The 13,300-nt window shown below is 41.0% G+C and overlaps 1 protein-coding gene across 1 annotated transcript in view; it reads left to right on the top strand.

Moving 5' to 3' along the window:
- Window positions 1-5,109, top strand: part of SEMA3A (semaphorin 3A) — a 423,962-nt gene extending 418,853 nt beyond the window's left edge. The window contains exon 18 of the mRNA XM_065423447.1: window positions 4,654-5,109. Coding sequence (XP_065279519.1) covers window positions 4,654-5,109 — 456 coding nt within the window. The remainder of the gene's footprint in view (window positions 1-4,653) is intronic.
- Window positions 5,110-13,300: the final 8,191 nt, after the last annotated feature.

The following is a 13,300-nucleotide window of genomic DNA, read 5'->3' as shown; positions in this document are numbered from 1 at the left end:
AGACAAGCTTCTTCTATGAGAGAGTTAAGTGTTCTTTAATGGGCCATCAACTTGAATGGTCCATTCACAATGTGCTGGCTAGATTGGATGTAAACTTCCTTGTGGGTGTTATACCAAGAGCAAACACTTTTGAAATACAGGTACATAGTCAATATGCATAACTTCAGATACAGTGATGTTACATGGATTAAAACGGAATAATCATATTTGATAGATTGTAACTTGTCCATTGATACCTTACATGACATACTTTGCAGCAGATTTGTTGCAATTGTCGAACAGTGGCAATATTAATGATATAAATGGTCGTGTTTCAATCATACAGCATCACAGCATGCAATATAGAATCATAGAAATATAGGGCTGGAAGGGACCTTGAGAGGTCATCTAGTCAAGCTCCCTGCACTGAGGCAGGATCAAGTATATCTAGACCATCCTTGATAGATGGCTGTCTAACTGGATCTTAAAAGTCTCTGGTGATGGGGACTCCACAACTTTCATTAGAAGCTTATTCCAGTGCTTAACTATCCTTAAAAGTTAGAATTTTTTTTTTGTATTATCTAACCTAAATCTCCCTTGCTGCAGTTTAAGCTGATTACTTCTTGTGGTACCTTCAGTAGATATCAAGAACAATTGATCACCATCCCCTTTATAACAGCCCTTACCATATTTGAAGACTGTTATCAGGTTCCCCTCATCTTCTTTTCTGAAGACTAAACATGCCCAGTTTTTTTAATCCTTTCCTCATAGGCCAGGTTTTCTAAACCTTTATCATTTTTGTTGCTCTCCTGTGGATTCTCTCAATTTGTCCTCGTCTTTCTTAAAGTGTGGCACTCAGAACTGGACACAGTACTCTAATTGAGGACTCACCAATGCCTACTAGCGCAGGAGAGTTACCTACTGTGTCTCAAATATGACACTTTGGTTAATATATCCCAGAATGATATTTGCATTTTTTTGCCACAACTTCACACTTCAGACTCATTCAGTTTGTGATCCACTGTAACCCCCAGATTCTTTTCATCAGTACTACTGCCTAGACGGTTAGTCTCCATTTGGTAGTTGTACATTTAACTTTTTCTTGCTAAGTGTAGAACTTTGCACTTGTCATTATTGAATTTCATCTTGTTAATTTTAGACCAATTATCCAATTTGTCAAAGTTGTTTTGAATTCCAATTTTGCCCTCCAAAGTGCTTGCAACCCCTTCCAGCTTGGTGTCATCATTCGCAAATTTTATAAGCCTACTCTCCACTCCATTATCCGTGTCATTAAAGAAAATATTGACTAGTATCAGATCCAGGACAGACCCCTCTGGGATTCCAGATATGCGCTCACAATTTGACAGTGAACCACTGATAACTAACCTTTGAGTATGGTCTTTTAAGCAGTTTTTCTACCAACATTTCAGTAATTTTATCTAGACCACATTTCATTACTTTGCTTATGAGAATATTATGTGGGACTGTGTCAAAAGCCATACTAAAAAAAAAAAACCCACAACAAGATATATCACGTTTATAGCTTACCCTCTATCTACTAAGCCAGCAACCCTGTCATAGGAGGAAAACAGGTTGGGTTTGGCATGATTTGTTCTTGACAAATCCATGTTGGCTATTACTTCTAACTCTATTATCCTGTAAGTTCTTGCAAACTGATTATTTAATCATTTGTTCCAGAATCTTTCAAGGCATCAGAGTTGGGTTGATAATTCCCTGTGTCCTTTTTGTTTCCCTTTTTAAAGCTAGATACTATGTTTGCCTTTCTCCAGGCCTCTGAAACCTCACCTGTCCTCCTTGAGTTCTTGAAGATAACAATCCACCTGAATTCCAGTCCTTTACCTAAACAAGACCAGCCTTTGTTTTAATTAGCAAATGGAGCCTTGCCTCTTTCCCTGTCTCTCAGCCCACTTTAACAAGATATCTCATCTCTTCTATTACCCCAGGCTGTCCTCATTCCATGAATCCTCAAAAGATTGTTCTGGCTTCTCAACAGGAAACCTTCACAGTCTCTTCCCTCCCGCCAAATAGCTTGTCCTAAATGACCAAAGTGCCCTCCCAAATCCCTCCTTCTGCAATCCTCACTGCAGACATTTCTAGCTCAAGATGGGGCTGAACAGACATCCTGGCTTTGAACCCTCTTGAGCCTTGGAAGAGCTCAGATCAGGAGATGAACTTTGTCTCTTTGTTTTCATTTCGGAGACACCCCCTCTTGAAGGCACCAGTACCTTTCAAGATATTGCAGATTCCTAACACTCATTGCTTGTGCATTCACCACACTCTAGGTTTTTCCAGTCAGATACGTTCCTGAGAGGGTGAAATCCACCCCTGTGAAGAGGGCAAGCACAAAGCATGTTCACACCTAAACCCCACTTAAACCATCCAATAAGGCTTCATTGGTACTAAGATGGTGAAGCGGCCTCGTACTTGCCCTCTCCAGAGGGGTGAATTCCACCTATACTTCATTATGTTCCTCTAAATACAGAGTCCCTATAGAGTATCTGACTGGATCAGCATTCAGGCAACCCAACAGGAACATTATCAGACCTATTGGATCTTGCGAGGCTCTTCAAAAGTAGGTAAGATGGAGAGTCAGGAAGAGGGACCAGAAGCCTGTTAGTGGACTGAAGGCTAGGAAAGCATAATGTTTTTTCATTAAGAACCATAGCACAGACTTGTACACAATCAGTAGAGTTTAAGTAGATCTGAGATGCGTAACAATTAGTATGCAAAAGAAAAATCAGTGTTTGTCAATAGTGATAGTAATCATTATGCAATAAATTCATATTGTGGATGTACAGACACAGACCTGCTCATGTTCCATCAGCAGAACAACCAAATAGCTAAATGTTACCCAGTCTTGCCATCATTTTGTGTGCTGAACTGTTATTGAAAGCAATGGGAGTTTTGAGGGAAAATTGGGTCCATAAAAATAAAGAAACAGTGCTAGGTATTATTCTATATTATCACTGTTGTTAAAGGGTTTTTTACCAGAGTGGATAGAACTTTGGAAACTCTTCCAACTGCACTTTGGATCTAATTCCAATGCTACCTCCTGAAGTTATCTTCCCCTAGCTGCTTCCTTAACTTTTCCAAAATTCCAATTGCCTTCCCAGCTGCTCTCAAGCATGTCCATATCTCCTCTGTGCTCACTTGACTATGCCAACATTTCACCAGGAGGCTGGGGTTCAAACTGTACCCATTCCAACCTTCTCAACATTTGCTGAGCTTCTCTTTGGCTCTCCTATATTAATACATAATAGAAATGATTAGACAAAGCAGGTCACTGAATCCAAACTACATAACAGTAATTGTGAAGCTTTCTGAATAATAATTATTTATTATTAATAATAATAATAATAATAAATAATAATAATTAATAATGCATTACTATTAGTTTGGACCTCCATAACACATACAATCCAAGAATCTCAAAACAGTTACCTTTATGGAGACCACTACATTGGCAGTTTGCTTTTTCACAAACAACTATGGTGCTCAATATATCATTTTTCACACCTAAAGAAATGTCCACAGAGGCAAAGAGTTGACTAACCCTTCCTACACAACACTGAAATTTTTAAAGTGAGTTTTTTCTCCTTCTGTAGTTACCTACATTACATTGCTTCATATATATAGTACCCCCAGGGGCTCAATGGGATTAGTAGAAACACAGACATCCTCTTAGCCAGTAAGATCATATCATCACATCATTTTTAAGGGAATAACCTTTACCCTGCTGGCTAGACAGCTCTGCCTGAAGCTGGAGAACAAAAATAATGTTTTCCATTGCATTTTTTTGAAGAATGAAAATTATAGGCAACTTAGAACCTGAGTCAAACAAGGAAGCCAAGGACTATATGTTTTCAAACTGCATGCTAACTATCTGGTCACATTAGGAGCTTTATATTGTTCGATTTGCTTTGTTTGCTTAGCTGGTTAAGTATTTTATTCTTTAGAATCCAGTTTTAGTGGATGACACAATGGGTGTGATGCACTTTCTCTAACAGCTGCATGGGCACATGTACATGTGCCTGCGCGCGCACATACACATACACACAAATTGTACACCTATTTGAATCACTTGCACAAATGTGAGTTTTTGCAAGCCTGCTTATTGTACTTTGTAATTTTAGGCTTCTTATCTAGTTCTTTTCTCATACCTTCCTCTCTTCTAGCAGCATGCTTCCCTCTGCCTGAGGGCATTGTACTAGGGAGCACCAGGGTGGGGGCTAAAGGGTTAGATTTCATCTTCCCAACCTGGAAGAATGGCATAGAGTAGGGACCATGGTGCACCTGGTCCATGGTGGCTAGTATCATCCATGGTAGGTCTGTTGATTCTGCACAGTTTGCATCTCCCATAGCCTGCTCACAAACCCCACTAACAGAGGTTCCACTGCACACAGAGCTCCACGGCACACAGGATTGTGGAATAAACTCTCTTCCTCCCAGGCTTTCTGAGCAGCAGATCCATAGTGTTTCCATGTGTTCGTGGAACCTTTCACAGCTACAGAGGGACCAGGTGCTCTTTCCCCTTAATATGCTTTTTTATGCCAAGTTTTCCTGTAACATGCCAGGGAACTAGGGATGGTTAGGGAATAGTTCTGAACATTTATAAGAGATAATTGTTGAAATGTTTCCTTTCCTCCAACACAGATAAAAGTGGATGATCATTTCATCAGGACAGAACAAGGCCTTCTGCTACGGACCCTTCACCGGAAAGACTCCGGCATTTACTTTTGTCATGCCGTGGAGCATGGCTTCATGCAAACTCTGCTCAAAGTGACTCTGGAAGTAATTGATACTGAACACCTGGAAGAGCTGCTTCATAAGGAAGACGATGGTGATGGCTCCAAGGCCAAAGAGATTTCCAACAGCATGACCCCTAGTCAGAAAGTCTGGTATAGAGACTTCATGCAGTTAATCAACCACCCCAACCTCAATACAATGGATGAGTTCTGCGAACAGGTTTGGAAAAGGGACCGCAAACAACGTCGGCAAAGACCCGCCAACGCCCAGGTGAATACTAATAAGTGGAAGCACCTACAAGAAAATAAGAAAGGTAGGAACAGGAGGACCCACGAATTTGAGAGGGCACCACGGAGTGTCTGAGCTGCATTACCTCTAGGAACCTCATCCAAGTAAAAACTTGTATAGACAGATAACTGGAAAAAAATGCAATATACATGAACTTTTTCATGGCATTATGTGGATGTTTACAAGGGTGGGAAGTTCAAACAATTTCCACCAGGTTTAAATAAAATAAAATTCTAAGTTCCCTAGCAGACCTTCCCCCACCAATCCCCAGACAGAGTTTCAAGGATGAAAACTCACCCTGGACCTAGCTTATTGCTCAACGAGTTCTGCAAAGAGTTCATCAGAAAGGTTTTGCTTTCTCCTTTGCTCAAGATAGAAAAGTGTCATGTTTCATGCTGCCATTTAAAAAGAAAGTAAAACAGAACCCACCTTTCATCAGCTGCGCTACCTTTCCTGAACTTAACTGAAAAAACTGCATGGACTAGCTAAGCTGATCAACATCCCAACATTTAGATGGATGCAGGGCTTTTATATTTTATGGCCTACCAGGTCTCTTGCTTAAATGTACTGGAAAGGTAAAAACAATACTGAATGAGATGGCCTGTGGAAACCTGAACAGCATGAACCAGCCAGCATCCAGAGGGAAAAAAAGAAAAAAGAGTGGAGTACACTGGCCTACTACTGATGACTTCTTTCATCTTTGATTTAAAGATGTATTTTATTAAAACTATAATTTAAATGTACCATGATGAATATGCAGTAAACGTTAGCTCTTTTCTAAAATAGAATAGGCTTTTTGTCTTAGAAATATTGTACTTTCTAATTATTGGTTTAAAGGGGGGGGGAACAGCCAATGACAAGCTGCTTTATTCTCTTGTTTGGAAATTCTTTCATGGCAGTAACACTGCAGCTAACCCCCTTGCCTCTACCCTGACATTCTATATGACAAGTAACTTCTACGCTATTTAACATGAAAGTCTCTGGATAGCATGGAAGTTTGGGGATTCTCCCCCTCCCCCAAATATAGTACACCGGACCCTCACTAGAACGTGGGATTTGGGATCCATGCGCGGTACCGTGTTAACGCAGGGACCGCGTTAAAATTAATTGCAATTAAAGTAATTAAATTTGGGATCCATGGCCGCGACCGCGTTATATGCGAAATCGCACTATATAGACGCACGTTCTAGGAAGGGTCCGGTGTATATGAAAAAATTCAGCTTGTATAATATCTTGATACGAATAGATTGAACCAATGAAGAGAAAATCATGTAAATACTGTAGCTCATACACAGCCATTAATCCATGAGCAAAACTCCTGTTCAGTTCAGAAGGAGCTTCACTCACAACTCAGTGGTAGGATATTGTCCAAAATTGATTCCTAGGCCCTTATGCGGCCTCTCTGCATGGGGCCCTAGGGGTCCATTTCACGTGTGGGTTGAGTCCCCTGCTGTTGTAAATTGGCATATTGAAGTATATGAGGTTACAGCAGTGGAGAACTTGGACCACTATATATTCAACGGGGCTGCAGGATAAAGTCAGGTACAGTGTAATTGTACTATAAGAATCTCCATTTTAAGGATCTATGAATAATGGTTTTGGTCCACCCTGGTATAGATATGTCCCAGTTTTGCTGAAGTCCATTATTAGCTGTCCTCTCTCCCATATCTCACCTCACTATGGTCTGCAAACGCCTGGTGGCATATGCATAACTTCGATTCATGTCGGTGAGGAGGAGATTACTAGAGCCCATGTGATATCCTTGGTTTGCTATAACAGCTTTATAAAAGGGTGCCCCTTGTTCTGAGGTTAATAACCAGCCTCTTTTACTGTTATTCACTGCAACTTGCTGCATTTATGATTCACAATATTATCTGCATTGGTGCATACAGTGCAATACAACCTGCTGTGGCACAGCCTCTCTCACAATGTGATCCAAGTCTCTTTACCACTCAATAAAAAACAAAACAAAACAAAAAACCACAACTCTTCTTCCTAATTAGTGAAGTATAGTTTCTAACATCTGTAGCAATGAGGTTTTCATTAAGGGCCCAATCCTACAAGCCCTCTGTGTGGAACTTGAATCAGTTTCAGAGATGTTGTGAACATGGAGGGCTCATGGGATCTAAATGCACTAAAGCATCCAAATTTGCTACCATTTAACTTAGTGGCAAAACTCCATTAAATGATGCAGGATCAGGTTCTAAGTCCCAGATTCAGCAAAGAAATGACGTGTTTAACTTGAAAGCATGCACGTAAGTCCTTCTCTTTTCAGCATAGCACTGAAGTATATGCTTAACTTGACTTCTATGGGACTTAAGCATGCTTAAAATTAAGCAACATGTGCAAATGCTGTGCTGAATATGATGAACTTAAGCACATGTTTAAGCATGTGCTTACAAGCTCTCTTGTATCAGGACCCTACATGAGCATTAATTTCTCAGCTAAGTGTTTAAAATTCATCACAGCTTATCAGCTGAAGTATTTTGTTGTACTTATAGATCATTGTTCAGCCTATTAAGGCTACTTTGTATCACCAAGTCATTAAAATCATTTTAAATGTTTTCCCCTTTAGCAAAGAGGACTTCCAAAGCCCACTGAAATCAAAGGAAAGGCTCTGATTTCAATGGGCCCCAAATTATCCAATCTGCTGCTTTGTATGTTTAATGGTTACTGTCACTTATTATTTTCCCCTCAACTGTGTTCCCTTTTATAACAGCCCATTGAAAAGAAGATTAATTAGAGATTACATTTGAAAACTGGCATTCCTTCACAGAAAAAAAACCTCTCTGTAAAACATAATTCATTCTGTAAGAGCAAAATTACAGCAGCCATGAGGTTTTGCCATATGATAAATGTTTAACTATACAAATAAAAGGGTCAGCCCCTGCAGATTTCAACGTACACGGACACTCCTTCTTGACATAATCAGTCCGCTGAAGTCTGTGCATCTACTCACATAAGGAAAGGCTGAAAGGATCAGACCCAAAGATGAAACAGTTGATTTTCAGGTTGATGTTAACCAGAGTGCACTCAAACAGGAATTTGTATGAGTTAGAACAGCATCTGATATTATTTTAAATGAACTGATTTCAAAGACCATCGGCTGTGACAAATTTGTGCATAGAAGGATGACCTACAATTTCGGTATAGCTCACACATCCTGTTTGTATTTTTTCTTAATATGTCACAATGTTGCAAATAAAAGGAAACCATCACTTTAAATCACCAACAAAAACATCGCTAAACCTCCAGTTCCAAGCTTTAGGTGAACCAAGTAGAAGGTTATATTTAAGGTGGAGAGAAATAAAGGATTTTGTTTATAACCAGGAAACACTATTGAAATGTGTTTAAAGATAGAAATTTGCAAGAATTTTTTTTTAATATCGTCTTACTAAACTACCCTTGGCATTTGCATGGAACGCTGCAGATGGGAGTTCAATAGCTCATAATGACTGTATGGTTATGTTAAACTACAGTATCAAGCTAAGAAACTGCATATTTGCAGAACAGAGTTAACCTTTGATGGCCCAAATGAAGTCACTATGTAAAAAAAAAAAATTTAAAATGCATGTGAATGCGCATTTACGGATCCTTTTTTATGTATTATTTAGTGAATATCAATGGTATGTGTTTAATAGTTCAGTTTTTGCTACCTACACATTAGCCAAAAGAGATGTAAATATTTTTGACTAGGGTAAGGAGGTACAGTATAAAGTACTGCTATCTAGAGGTACTCCATTTCAATGTGTTCAACACAAGACTAAAATGCAAGGTTTTGTCACACAGTTTATAGGGTGGTTTATTTGCTATTTCGGTGCCAAAGTTATGTGCCATTTTGTAAGCACATTCCTCACTGGGTAGTAAATAATTCTACTTCCGTATTTATCACTGCAATTCAGACGGGAACTAGAAAACTGGAGAGAAAAAATGTAATGAAACTGCTGCTGTAAATTATTTCTTTTAGCATGTATTCAGTTGTTAAATAAACATTTCTTCAAAAGAGTTGACATTGGCTGTCTTTACTGTTTACATGATAAGTTCCTTGTAAACTTCATGGAGGTATGGAGTGAATTATTGCCAGCAGAATGCTATAATGTTATATTAACTCTGTTTTCCAGGCTAGAGCCATTGTTTGTTTTTAAGGTGTATATTGATTCTGCATAGAGGTCTAGTAATGATGAACCAAGAACCAAGAACTCTCAGCCTCACTCTGGCTCCCTCTGCTGGCTTAGAGAAGTTTTGCAGTAGGGCCTAGAGGTACTAACCAGGATCATGTTCCCATTGTACTAAACACTGCACAAACATACTAAGAGACCTGAACTATTCTGAAGAGCTTACAGTCCGAAGCCTGGTCTACACTAGACAATTCGGTCAGTTTAACTACATCGGTCAGAGGTGTGAAAAATCCACATCCCAGAGTGATGTAGTTAAGCTGACCTAAATCCCCATGCAGACAGTGCTAAACTGATGGAAGAATTCTTCCGTCGACCTTGCTACCGCCTCTCGGGGATGTGGATTACCTATGCTGACAGGAGAAGCCCCTTCCATAACTGAAGCACAACAGTGGTACAGGCAGGGCTTTGGAGCGGAGCCCGGAGCTGGAGCCCGGAGCAGCTCCGGAGCAGTGGAGCTGCAGGTTTTTGCCTGGAGCTGGAGTGGAGCTGGAGCACAGCTCCAAAGCCCTGGGTGTAAGTGCAGCAGTGCAACTGTAGGGCTGTAGCATTTTAAGTGTAAACAAGCCCTAAGTAGACAAGACAAAAGATGAGGGAAAGGAAGTGTCATTAGCCCCATTTTACAGATAGGCAACTCAGTTACAGAGAGGGTAAGAAACTTGCCCAAGTTCAAATAGAGAGTCCGTAGCAGAATCAGATACTGAACCCAGACCTCCTGAGTCCGCACCTTTCTGTCTAAAGCACACAGCTTCTGTTTTCCCATCTGTAAAGTAGGCAGAGTATCAGTCACCCACTTCACAGGGATGCTGAAGATGTTTTAATGTCAGTAAAGCCTTTTGAAGCTGAAACCCCATATAAGCCCCAATGCCCACCTCCTACCTGCCTTCCTACATCAAATAACTCAGCTACGGGCTGTGAATCTCTACAGGCACAATGGGAGAGGAGAAGGCAGCAGAGCTACAGTGTATCCACTTTGCAGCCACTTCTCCAATCTAAGGGCTGCAGTGACCTCTTCAGTGCTTGTGCCATTCCACTGCGGGGTGGAGGATCAACGTATCTGCCCTGTCTCCTGCCTGCCTTCCTCACACAGAGCAACTGTGCACCACACCCCTGGGTACCACCATGGAGTTGTGTTCTGTACCACATGGAGAAATCCAGCCTCTCTACATAGTCTCCCGGCCTCATCCCATGCAGTACTTCGGGATGCCTTCTGGAGATTTATTGCCAAAGCGTGATGTAATTCCAGGGCACCTCTCTCTGAAGAACATGTGTTTGAGCTCTTTGGCCATGTTTCCTTTATGAAGATTGAAACACACTTTGCTGTTTCCTTCCTTGTTATAGTCACTGAACTCCCCATCAAGTACCTGCAAGCGGTGTAAGTTCCCAATTAATATATTCTAGCTTGCTGCAGAGCAGAAACTGAAAAGGTTATTTCCTCTAAATTCATAGATCACTGGGATCATCTAGTCTGACCTCCTGTCTAATGCAGGCCATAGAACTTCCCCAAAATAATTCCTAGAGCAAATCTTTTAGAAAATCACCCATTCTTGATTTTAAAATTGTCAGGGATGGAGAATCCACCATAAGCCTTGGTAATGAAGCACATTTAAGCATCACACTCAGTAACAGCAGTTGGAAGGCCCTGCAAGTAGTACACCAGCCAACCAGTTTACAATCTGTAGAGACCTCAAATCAAGAACTGTGGGAGCCCTACATAGTGTCAGGAGCTGTGGGTCTGTGCCAGTGTGCTGCAAGGCCGGACAAGGAAATTGCAGCTGACACCCCACAAACAGAGGCTACACCCACTGTCTCAGTGAGATCAGCTGACACAGACTGCGGATTGGACACCTCTTAGCATAAAGTTTCCTGTTCCTGCCAGACCCTTGTCTGAGCAACACTAGGCCTGCTGCTGACCAGACCCCTGAGACTAAGTTGCTGCTCCTTGCCTGGTTCCTCCTCCTTGTTCCTGGTCCTGCTTCCTTGTGCTAACTCCAGTTATTGACTCCAGCTTGACTCCGGTTTAACCTCTGGTGTGGCTTCGGCCTCTCACTCCAGCTGTGATCCTTGGTGTGACTCCGAACCATGACACCGACTCTACTCCAGGCTCCAGGCTCCAACCGGTAGTGCAGACAACCCACATTACAGGCCCTGACAGTTTACTCAGGCCACTGTCCATCGCCTCCGGAACTCGTTGCTGACCCTGGACCAGCTATGTACATTCCTGGGGCTCTCAGTGCCAGGCAAACTGGTTGAAACCCTAGGAAAGAACAGCATTATCAGACACATAGATGAACATGATTTTTTTGGGAATGAGTCAACATGGCTTTTGTAAGTATTTGAAAAACGAGCCACTTGTTTAGGTGCCTAAATATGGAATTAGGAGTGTAATTTTAGTCAATCATTGTTTTTAAACCTTGGCTATTGTGTGTATGTTGAAACTGTTTCTAAAGCATGATTGACAGTGATAAACCCAAGAGTTCATCCAGAGGGAAAGTAATTTGGCTTAGAATTGGAATAGCTCAATGGTGTTTCAAGTGTTCTAGTCACCAGTGCAGAACTTCCTGACAGGGAGATGCACTCAATTATGGAAGGCCCATTACTTCAGATTGTTTAACAAGGAGCCAGACAAGTGAATTGGGTATGGAATAGAGAGAGAAAGGAAAGACCTATTATATTGTCTCCCCATTTTACTGCCATTGGTATGTGTTTTTCAACAGTTAGCCTACAGTGCCCTCTGGTGGCTATCAATGGAAAGTCCCCAGCTTCTTAAACCTCTGGATTGCCAGGATACAAAGAAATACAAGACATGCTTCTTTCCATAACTGTCTGTGCTTAATTATACACCCTTTGTTATGCCTTTGTCTGTTATACAGCTCTCTTCTACTATTTTTCCTGTGTAGGTATTTGCAGACTGCCATCAAGCCACTTTTTAACTTTCTCTTGTATAATCTAAACAAGTTGAGATCCTTGTGTCTCTCATCATAAATCAGGTTTTCTAGACCCCAAATCATTCCTGTAGCTCTTCTATGACCCTTCTCCAGTTTTTCAGCATCCTTTTTTATAGCATGGACACCAGAACTGGGCACAGCATTCTGACTGATGAGGGTCTTTTAAGTGAATATTGCTGCTTACTATACATGTGATAAACATGATAAAAAATAATCCCTGTGCTTCCTGCCAGATGGAGCCACAACACATGGAGCTCTTCTTTGTGAGAAGGGACGGCTGATAAAGAAGTCTATGCTTAGTGCGCCAGGGCAAAATAAAGGCTTGCGATGCGATCATTTGCTATCATCCTCTGCAGCTGAGGTAAACAAACAGAATAGAACACCTCTCCCAACACACATTTTTCAAATACCAAATGTTGCAATTTGACAGGTAGCCCAAATTCTTTGATGCCAAATAAAGACTCAGCAGTTAGGACTTGCTGTTGGCAACATTTAAAATGTTCATATGTACAGTAAATACTATGCCAAGGATTGAGCCTTCCCCTCCTTTATGGTTTGCGTGCGTTACAAGCATTCAGGTAACAGTCAGACATATTTTGCAGATAAAGTAGAGAATTGCTGGCAAATGATTATCAAGACCCCTCTTTTGATAACTAGCCAGCTACAAGGAACAAAGTTCTTCTGGCAGATCAATACCGGATCTGCACTCTGAGACAGTGCTCTGTATACATGAATTGAACTTGCATTGATATCAGTGACAGTTCTACACATGTACAGCAGAGAAACCACATTATCAGAGCAGAGACCAGCTGTGGAAACCAGGTCGGAGACGTTTGCCCTTTAAGAGGATCCTACCTTCATATCTAAATTCAATCTGTACAGTCCAGCTCAGTCAAAGAGACAAATTAGCTTGAAGTTTGGCTTGTGGGAAACACAGCTAGTAACTATTCTCTGCAAGGAAAGGGAGTTTTATCTGCATATAAAACCGCGCAAGCCTCCTAAGAGAGAAAAGAGTTAGGGGAAAAGTGGCTTTTGACTAAGGGTAATTTTTTCAAAAGCACCTGTCTGGTTTAGTGGCCTAAATCCCATTTTCAAAGTGATTTAGGAACAAATTTTAAAGGTATTTAGGCCTAAAGAAACAGA

Source organism: Emys orbicularis, chromosome 1 (genome assembly GCF_028017835.1).
Source record: "Emys orbicularis isolate rEmyOrb1 chromosome 1, rEmyOrb1.hap1, whole genome shotgun sequence".
NCBI lineage: Eukaryota > Metazoa > Chordata > Testudines > Emydidae > Emys > Emys orbicularis.
The sequence above is the reverse complement of the archived record's forward strand: the minus strand, read 5'-3'. Positions and strand labels throughout refer to the sequence as shown.